The sequence below is a fragment of the Oryzias melastigma genome, linkage group LG24 (assembly GCF_002922805.2).
Source record: "Oryzias melastigma strain HK-1 linkage group LG24, ASM292280v2, whole genome shotgun sequence".
In the NCBI taxonomy this organism is placed as follows: domain Eukaryota; kingdom Metazoa; phylum Chordata; class Actinopteri; order Beloniformes; family Adrianichthyidae; genus Oryzias; species Oryzias melastigma.
In genome coordinates this window covers 4520026-4529884 of record NC_050535.1, presented here as the reverse complement: position 1 = coordinate 4529884, position 9859 = coordinate 4520026, and the positions used below count along the sequence as shown (strand labels likewise).

At 35.2% G+C, this 9859-nt stretch overlaps 1 protein-coding gene and 1 long non-coding RNA gene across 21 annotated transcripts in view; one reads left to right on the top strand and one right to left on the bottom strand.

The window, feature by feature from the left end:
- LOC118598147 overlaps nt 1-4197 on the top strand; it is a 4988-nt gene extending 791 nt beyond the window's left edge. The window contains exon 2 of the long non-coding RNA XR_004947250.1: nt 3718-4197. This is a non-coding gene — a long non-coding RNA (uncharacterized LOC118598147). The remainder of the gene's footprint in view (nt 1-3717) is intronic.
- Nucleotides 1-9859, bottom strand: part of ptprk (protein tyrosine phosphatase receptor type K) — a 133030-nt gene that overhangs the window by 18596 nt on the left and 104575 nt on the right. For 13 of the 20 annotated variants that reach the window (XM_024290641.2, XM_024290646.2, XM_024290644.2 and 10 more), the window contains 6 exons: nt 9616-9690; nt 9430-9466; nt 5745-5880; nt 4265-4294; nt 1350-1510; nt 788-823 (listed from right to left, as the gene is read on the bottom strand). In XM_024290641.2, coding sequence (XP_024146409.1) covers nt 788-823; nt 1350-1510; nt 4265-4294; nt 5745-5880; nt 9430-9466; nt 9616-9690 — 475 coding nt within the window. The remainder of the gene's footprint in view (nt 1-787; nt 824-1349; nt 1511-4264; nt 4295-5744; nt 5881-9429; nt 9467-9615; nt 9691-9859) is intronic. The other 7 variants (XM_024290649.2, XM_024290659.2, XM_024290658.2 and 4 more) reach the window with 3 other exon arrangements.

Genomic DNA, 9859 nt, shown 5'->3' with positions numbered 1-9859 from the left:
TTAGGCTTTTTTTATTATTCTTTTTTTGTTGTTTTGGAGTTAAGCTAATATCTCAGCTACATGCTACCTGTTTTTGCTAATTTTATTTTTTCCCCAGGTTTTTAGGCTATTTAGAAGTTTAGCTAATATTTCAGCTACATGCTAGCTGTGTAGTTAATTTAGGCTTTTTTCAGTTTTTTAGGCTTTATAGAAGTTTTGCTATTTTTACAACTACATGCTAGCTGTTTTGGCTAACCTAGGTTTTTTTTTACTTTATTTTAATTTTTTTTTGCAATTTTAGGCTTATTTGGCATTTTGCTAATATATTAGCTGGCTATCAGCTTCAGCGTTTTTATCAATTTCAGCATCTTCAACTGCCAAATTCAGCTTACAGCATTCACACTAGCATTATCGCAGGGAATACTATATATCTACTTCATAACTATGTTAAAAAGTTATGGTTTTAAAGTTTTTTTAAATTAAGTTTTACGATGTTCAGTAAATGCTTTTCCTGTTCAGCCCACAACCTGAGGTGTGTTTTGGATTTTAGCCCCCCGTGTGATTGAGTTTGACTCCCCTGACTTACAGTCATAACAATAAAGTTGTAGGACAAACATAACTAGTAAACTCATTTATCAGAAACACCAATGAGGACGTTGACAAGCCTCTCCTCCCAGCTCTTAATCAAAACTGGGAGTTTCTGCCTTAAGACTCAGGGACAAACGCGGTGCGACAGCAGGGGAGCTGTGATGAAGATGAGGATGAGGATGGGTTGTAAATATACATCTAACAACAGCAGGCGTCTCACCTAACACGGCAGTGGGAACCAGAGGATCATTGGGCACTGTGGGAGGAAGCACGGTGAGGACATGTTTGAACTCTTTTTTGAAACAATCAATCTACAGTTTGGGGTTTATTTATTTCACTTTTCCATCCCTCTCACATTAAGAGAAGTTTATAGATTTAAAGACCCACTCCGATCATCTTTAGAGCTATTTTCAAAGCGTTCTATTCTCATTAGTAAGGAGCTCAGCATTTTTTTTGTCACATTAATTTATATAAAAGTAACTCAAAAATGCAATTTTAAGCTTAATTTTCTTTACATATTTCCTCCATCGTCAGAAAAATGAACATGTTAAAACACCAAAAAACACAATTTTTAATCAAAATGGGTCTTTAAGGTAATTTAAAAGTTAATAAAATGTTAATAATCAAATGTGAAATAAAAAAACATGTAAGCGAAGGATAGCTTTTAGATTATGGTCTGTTAAAAGAGTAAAAAATATATATTTTTGCAGCAGAAAGAGGAAAACAAAAGTGTCAAAAATGAAACTAAATCTTTGCTTTTATGTGAGAAACTAAGAACTTACATCTGTTAGTGTAGTTGTGAGAGTCCATGAACGTCACAGCCATGGGGTCCTCTCCATGCAAAGTGCTCTGGTCGGCATAGCTGCGGTCCATGGCGTTCACCATGTGCGTCATTTCCTGCCGCGTGGTGCCGATCACATCCTTACGTTTCTTAGCCAGTTTCCTGCAAAAAGTAAAGGTAGATGTATTCAAGCGGCACGGAACACGGTGTGCAGAACCCCCAGCCTTAGGATTTTACAAAAATAAAAAAAGATTGTTCGTAGGCTGGGGGCTACCAACAAGATTCTGAAGTGGAGAACCGCCAAAGACGGAAGGATAGAAGAAAGGGTAAGCAGGCAAGGCTGGCAGCAAGAAGCAGGCTTAGACAGAGGAGCACAAGGAAAACCAAGCAAAATGATCGGCAGAGGAAAAACTTTCAACTCAGAGAACAATGAAACTTTATCTGTATATTATTACACTTTTTTTAACTTAAAACATCAGAAAAAATAAAAGAAAACATGTTTAAATTGTGGTAACGGTTAAATAATTCAGCATAATTTGAAAGTCCCTTAACAAAACTTACATTTTTTTTGTTCTAGAAGCAAATTTTCCCAAATATTTGCCGCTTTTCTCCCATTCTGACATTTTTTTGTGTAGAAATAACTAGCAAACGAAAAAGTACTTAATTTTTTAGAAAACTTGTGAGCTAAAACGACCTTTTACACATCAAACCATTGCAGGTTAAACATTAAAGCTTTAGGGAAAACCAAGTCAGAGGACTTAACATGTTGAGCATGACCGAGCATGCGGGAACATCGGACCCGGAGCTGCAGATGTGCATCAGCTAAAACCGAAAAAATAAACTAAATGTTACTGCCGCCGTGCAAAAAGGCTGCAGCTTGTTTTATTAGCGTTACTGTTTTCCAACTGATCCAAACTGCAGCTCCGACGCGGCCCCAGAAAACAGAAAGCATGCTGTTTGTTAACAGTTTACCTTCTGACCCCCCAAAAATACACCACCTCTGAGACCAAACACTCACAAGCTCTAGAAACACCCGTTTGAGCAACTCTGTACTGACTTTCTGCCACAGAAATAACAAGACAGGAAAGAAGGATGTTTATATCTTCGAAAAACATTCGACGATGTATATTTGTGGTGAAGAAAGAACATAACAGGAATCTGTGGGAAGAACAGAGAAAGCTGCTAAAACCTAGAATTGATTATTTTTGATTAAAACATTAGTATTAAGCTGAAATTAAATTTTCTAAAGCTTTTTTAATATGTTTAAGTCTGGTGCTGGGCGATATGACGATACATATCATGTGTGGGATAGAAAAGTGTTTGTTTATTTGCTTCTATCGCCTTTATTTGCTTATTTTTACTGCTGAACTTTTGTGTAACTTTTGTTACATGTTAGTAGAAAAAATAAAGTCAGAGAAAAGTGAGTTATGACATTTTTGTCAATTTTTTTTCAGAGAATAACTGAAAATATACTTTTTATATATATACGATTTTGGTATATCGAGATATGAATTGTTATTGTTATATAAAATAATAATTTATATAGTGATTTTCTATTTGGTTCTATGGAATGAAGTTGTTTATACTTTAAAGTTCCAATGAAAATTGTGTTTTTAACATGTTTTTGTGGCGTTTTATGGACATTTATAAAGAAAATTAAGTTTAAAATTGCATTTCTGCGTATTTCTGTATTCAAATTATTCTGAATCACAAGGAGACAAAAAATTAAGTCAGTAAAAGAGTGTATTTATTACTTTGAAAATACAGTTTTCCTGTTTAAAGCTATCAGCAATGGGGGAGGGGAAGAGGGCGGAGTTAATCGACACCAATGTCCCGCCCACAAGGCAAATTTCTTGCATTTTTAATCATTAAAAAACTATGGAAACGCTTTTAAAAACGCTCAAAAGATGATCAGAGAGGTTCTTTAATTCATAAAAATGCTTAGATTTAGTGTTTTATTTGCTATTTAGAATAAATAAAACATCATTACCTTAATAATATATTAAAAAAAGGTCCCCCAACATAAAATTCACAGATTTACGAGTCACTTTAGGGTTAGGGATACCTATGTAAAAGCATTTACTGACTTCTAATGAATCATTATTAGTAATAATTAACAAAAAATCTGTCTAACAGAACTAAAATCTAGCTAAAACTTTTGGGATGAAAGCTTAAAATTATATTTCCTTTCTTAGAATATATGTTTGGGATGACAAATACGAGAGATTTTGGCAATAATGATACTAAAATAGGAGTTCTGTATCCATTGAGGTTGCAGCAAATGTGTAAAATGAGAACACAGGAAATAAGAAGAAGAAGAAGAAGAAGAAGCAGCACCGCCAAAATAAAAGCCTGTGTTCCTCCGACAGGAAACCAACGATCCAGTGGCAGAAAAGCTTTTTGGTCTCACACCACGATACCTGTGACTTGATGAGCGGATGGATGATCACATGACTACATGCATACAAAGAGCTACAAGTCACAAGTGCAGCATTCTTTTTTCAAATAACACGCTCAGGCCGGTGGCGTCCCACTTCTCGAGCCCGCTTTGATCTGGTTTCAGAGCAACTTTGGAGCATGTAGAAGACATGGGGGCCGAGGTCAATTCACTAACACTTCAGTCCTTTCAAATTCAACAGTCACTTGTTTCCTAATTGTTTGTTTCTTTTTCAGTTGTAAAAGAAGCCATTTTCAAAATAAAAGTCCTGACATGAAAGCAAACTGACCCCCACCCTGGCAAGGCGTCAATGAGGATGGCTTTGGCTGGTTGGTCAGAGCTGAAAATGTGTTTCGTCTTGAAAAAAGTATACTGCATCTTTAAAAAAATAAAAACAAAAATAATAAAAAAACTAGCCACTAACAATTCACCCAATAAGAGATCAGCAGCTGGTTGAGCTTGGTTGGTTGGTTACTTACAGGTAATAAGAGTATGAATAGTAGCTCCTCCTGGGGTTGTGAGCCAATCAGAAAGCAAAAAAAATAAGACACAAGGGAATATGCAAATTAGGACAATACTGTCCTGTCTCAACCAGTAACACCAAAAACAGAAGAAAAAACACCCTGAACCGCAGGTTCATGCAAAAGGGGGCGCTGTCACAAAAAAAGGAAACGCCTTCTCCGCTAAAGCCACAACTAGATTCAGCAGGGACTCTCCACATGAACCAATGTATCCTTCTTCTAAATCTAAGACGTTTGTGCATGCAATATCTCCAAAATTAACAGATTTAACCGCCATTCGTCTCTGCTACCATAAGGAGGTCAAAAAAGGGGATGCAAAGCTCGCCAAACTGTAACACCAGGGTCACTTCCTGTAAAGCAAGCATGATGCCATTGCAGTGTCATCATGTCCCACCATTTTAAAGATGCAGTATTGTTGAGAAGAGAAAGTTTAATGGCAATGAAGTTTGATCTCCCCAGAAACCTTCAAGCAACCAATAAAGATCACATTTAATTCCTCCTATAGATAAAATAAACGAGCGTCTTCTTTTTGATGTTCACTTTTCCTTCAAAAAAATTTCTTTTTCAGAACTCTATATTTTCTCCGGGCTGCAGGGACCAAATCGTAAATTCTTCCTTCCTGTTTATTCTTTAAATAATTAAAGATTTTGCAGAATCATTTATCAAAGTCCTTAAGATGCTATAAAAGAACAGATTTTAGTCATATTTAACAAAATATGTCAACACTTTTCAACATTTAGTACATTTTTTATCATAATAAAGGAGCAGGAAAAACAAGAAATCTTGTTTGACTTTAAGGGTTAGAATGAAGATGCAGAGAAGTTCTTATAATTGTCAAGAAAATATAACGAGCTCCAAATGAAAACGGAGATTTAATATTTGTATTAAAGTCTTTTTTTCATGTGGTGTTGCTGCCACACAGTGGCGCTGTGCATTAAATAATCAGCAGCTGAGAAGCTGCTGCAAAAGAAAAGCAGATACATTTTTTTCAGAAACATTTAAATTAATATAATTGATTTTTTTTTCTCCAAACTCAACTAACCAGAATTTTATTGCTTTTAATTTCCACTTGATTTTGACAAGTCAATTAAATTTAAATACTCTTAAAGTTTGAAATAATTACCAAAAATAAAAAAAAATAACTCCCATTTATTGTGTTTTTTTTTCATTTTTTATGGTTAAATTAATTTATGGTTTCCCATAATTTGTCGGTTAAAACTCCTGGATAATTATTGAACTGGTTCTGAGGGGAGATCAATAATAATGGTGGATGGATGGAAGATGATGCAGAGAACTTGACCGACGACAAACAACGGGATGGATCTCAGAGCAGATGTGAGTCTGTTGGTTACTGGTAAAGAATCACCCGCACACGGTCGCCGTTTCGGCTCATTTGACACGAAACTCTCCGTCAGAAAGGTTCGGAGTCGCCGCTCACCTCTTCTTCACCAACAGGATGGCCACCAGCACCAGCAGAATAAAAACAAGAACACCGGCAATGATTCCAGCGATTTTCACCACCCGGTCGGTCTGTTTGCTCGGGTCGGGGATGACCTCAGGCTCCTCTGTAGCATCTGCAAAACAATTAAACAAGTTTTTTTGTCAGCTAAAGTGGGAGGAGCTCTGTTTTTTCTCGCTTTAACATAAACATGTGAAGGGTTAATCCTCTCAGCTTTAAAAAATATAGTAAACTGTGATGGGAATTACACAAATATGTTTAAAATAACTGTTTTATGCCACAAAAATTACATAAAAATAATAATATATAACCCTTTTTGTCTCATTCTAACATATATATATAAAATATTGATGATTTGCAAAACATTTAAATGCTCATAATGTAATAGTTTGACAACTTTTCAGAAGAAAATTAATCTATTTTAACACTTCTTCTGAAAAATGTCTAAAAAAACATTAAAAACAAACATTAAAAGCAAATTAAACCATAAATTAAAAAAAATGCATTATAATTTTCCATGATTTTATTCCATCTTTTGATAAAAGGCTTTAAAACTCCACTTTAATTGTCAAGTGTTTTTGTAAAGTCATTCTATGTGCGTTCGCTTTGACTGCTAAGAACGCCATTCATCAACGATGCTTCAAGAGGAGTGCGTGCTCTACAGGAGTTTAAACCCCATTCATCAGACGCACAAAGTCAGAGAGCATTTCTCAAGCTCTGCGATCTGATTTCATTAAGCCAGCATTCATCATGCTGCAATGTAAGAACATTATCGTGTATTATGATAATCCAAATAATCCCACACAAAGACATACGGGCAAAACCCCAGAGAATGCAACGCATCCATCAAACAATAATCCACTGAACGAAGATAAAAACAAAAAAATCCCCCTCTTCACTTTCTGCTCTTTACATTACATAAAGCTTAGATATTTGATAGGAAATAGAAATGCAGCTTTTCATTTAAAATGATCATTTTATAGTTTTGTTTTATTATTGTGTCAAAAAACTGCTGAACTTTATCCTGATAGTGTCTTTTTGCGCACAATAAGTCATTGTCAGACACTTCCAAGAAATAAATAAATTCAACTCTAAAGTTTTACTAAAATAATTTCTATTTGAATGCATTATTTAATGTCATAACTGGCTTTAATTGTCAAAAGAGATTAAAAAATATTTTTTTACTAGTTTTAGATAAATGCAATTTGCCTTAAATAGAAAATTTGATTAAATAGACACTAAATGGTTCAAATTAGTCATTGACTATGAAATTTGACTATAATTTTCGTCTATTTCTAAAAAACTCACATTTATGAAAAGAAAGTTTTTACACTTGGAGTAAGTGATTATATCGTTACTGACATATTTGACAAAACTGCACTTTTTCTTCTTAAATTTTAAGAGTCATGTGACCAACAACCGGATACCATAAGAGGTCCCAGCATCACACGACAAAAGTTGAGCAGAATTGTAAAATCACTTTGTCCGAGTTGCTCCAAAGTACCTCGGCCCTCCATGGCCTGAATAAGACGCAGACGTCTCCTTTGATAGATAATGATGAGCACTAGAGCCGTGACAGAAATTTGAAAGTATCTGCTGTACATGACAGTTTTGTGTAATAATAAGGGTGTGTTTTGGTAAAAATCTGGTGATACGATGCGTATCCCGATGCGATACATATATCGCGATACGTCCCAAGACTGTAACAGAACAATCTCACCCTTGTTTTTAAGACCACAACTTGGAAAAAAAACTCTGCCTGAATATTAATATGTCTTTCATAGTAACAAAATGATAAGATTTATTTTATTTATTGATACAAGTATCGTGAAAACAAAATATCACGATATATCGATTTTTTTCTACACCCCTTTTGTTCACATCTGTTACACTGTTTTGAATGACTTATTGCATGAGTTGGTTTGTATTTATTTGTATAATTATGATCAAATTGAAACAGTGTAGTTACAAAATTATGTGTTTTTGATACTTTTAGGATTTCGCGGTTTTGTGCGGTTTTGTGCGGTTTTGTGCGGTTTTGCGCGGTTTTGCGCGGTTTTGCGGATATGTCATGGAAACTCACCTATAGGCATAATTATTGCATAAAAAATGTTGGCTTTCTCCTACACTGCAAAAACTAAATCTTAAGAGAATAAATAGACACTTTTATCAAGAAAATGCTTCTTTTTTTGTCTTGATAGAAGAATAATACTCCAAATCAACAGCAAAATAATAGATTCAGAAAATATTTCTATGGGATTTGATTTTTTTTTCCTAAACTAAGAATCTCCATTTAAATGATTTTTTCAATTTTTTTTTCCAAAGTAAGAACCTAATAGTTTAGTTCTTGTGAAAGTTCTAATATAACTTTCAAGGTAAATCGCAAAAAAAAAAAAAAAAGTCTTTAAGGCTTTCTGGCTGACCTCTTTACGTCTGCAGCAGCTCTTAATGTCTGTAAAAACTGATCCAGGTCACTACACAAACACTCACTCTCACGCCACACGCGCACAAAGCCCTGAGGCGGCAATGACAATACACAATACTCCAGACGACCTAATAGGACCACCATCACTTAATCATCTCTCTCGTACGCACGGTTCAGAGCACACAAGGAAGACGGCGAACGCTGAAAGACGGAGAGGGCTGTCTGACCTTTCCGTCTCCTTTTCTTTTATTTTTTTAAATAAAAAATAAAAACTCCTGTTTAAAGTCCTCCCTCAGACCTCCTTATATTTAAAGGCAGAACCTACAGCCATAAGCCACAGCTGAAATTCGATGACCCCAGAAAGTCCCACATTTGCTGTGGAAATGTGACACCTCAAAGGCATAAGAGGGTCTGCACTCCACCTTTGATATATCAAAGGGATCAGCTCCACATTTCCTGTTCCTATCTACTAAATATGAAGTTTGTGATGATCCGACTTAATACGACTAATGCAATCTTTAAAAATGAAAACTTCACCGCATTGAAAATACGATTTCATTGAAATTCACGCAAACATTTAACCATCACCACGAATTCAGTAATAATGGTTTTAGCTGATTGCTCTCTAAATGATGAAACTTTATGGTGAAGTTTTATGAGCATAAAGGTCAAACACATACAACAAATAACCAACAATTGCTAACAAGAATTTTCCAAAAATAAAAATGCTGGCCTCTTTTATTTCTTTATACAATCATCTTGTAAAGTCTCATGTCCTTTAAAATCCCTCCTTCCTGAGTACAAACAATATATTTTCCGCTTATTAAAGTATTTCTTGAAAACCGAGTTCACAAACGCGCCTTTTTGTGTTCTGGGATTATCTCCCACCCATTTAAAACCTGCCTGATAATCCATCAACATATGGCAGCTGGTTAAAACCTGACATTTAGAGCGTGCGCTTCCACACGTGTCAAAGGTGCACACGAGCACGCACGGCGTGCATGTGCTTTTGTTGTTCTGATGGACACTAATATCATATTGTCATCTGGAAAACACCTCCCAGAGACATCTAAGAATCGCTGACGGATAAAACCCTCCGGGAGCCTGATCTGGATTTTTTGGAGGAAATTACCAGAAGAAAAACACAATAGATGAACATCAATCAACGGAACAACTGAGGATGATCACAGAAGAGCACATATACAAACATTTAAGACGTTTATTGAAGCATTTTCTTACATTTTGCCGCCAATCTGAGACACTGGGTTTTAGTTTCCTGCAAAAAAAAGAAGAAATAGAGGAAATATTTTATATATATAAGAAATAAACTGATTGTAACATCAGTTATACACTATTTCTAGCAATAAAAATGCTTTATTTTTGTTTTTTTTTAATGGGTTTATGGAATAATGTCAAAAATATTACCCTCTCAGTGCTGCTAACAGCTTGAAGGTAGATGTTGTAGTTTTTCCTCGGAGCCAGCGGTGGATTCCAAAAACCCTGGAAAGCGTACAGATAAACATTAATTAGAGAAAATATTCCACTTCTGACACCATTGTTTGACATGTAGAAGGGAGTCAAACATTTTAAAGTGTTGTTTTCTCTGACATAGTTTCTGCAGAGCGGCGAGAGCGGGAGTGGGTGTGGCCTTGATGTTTTTTTTTTTTAA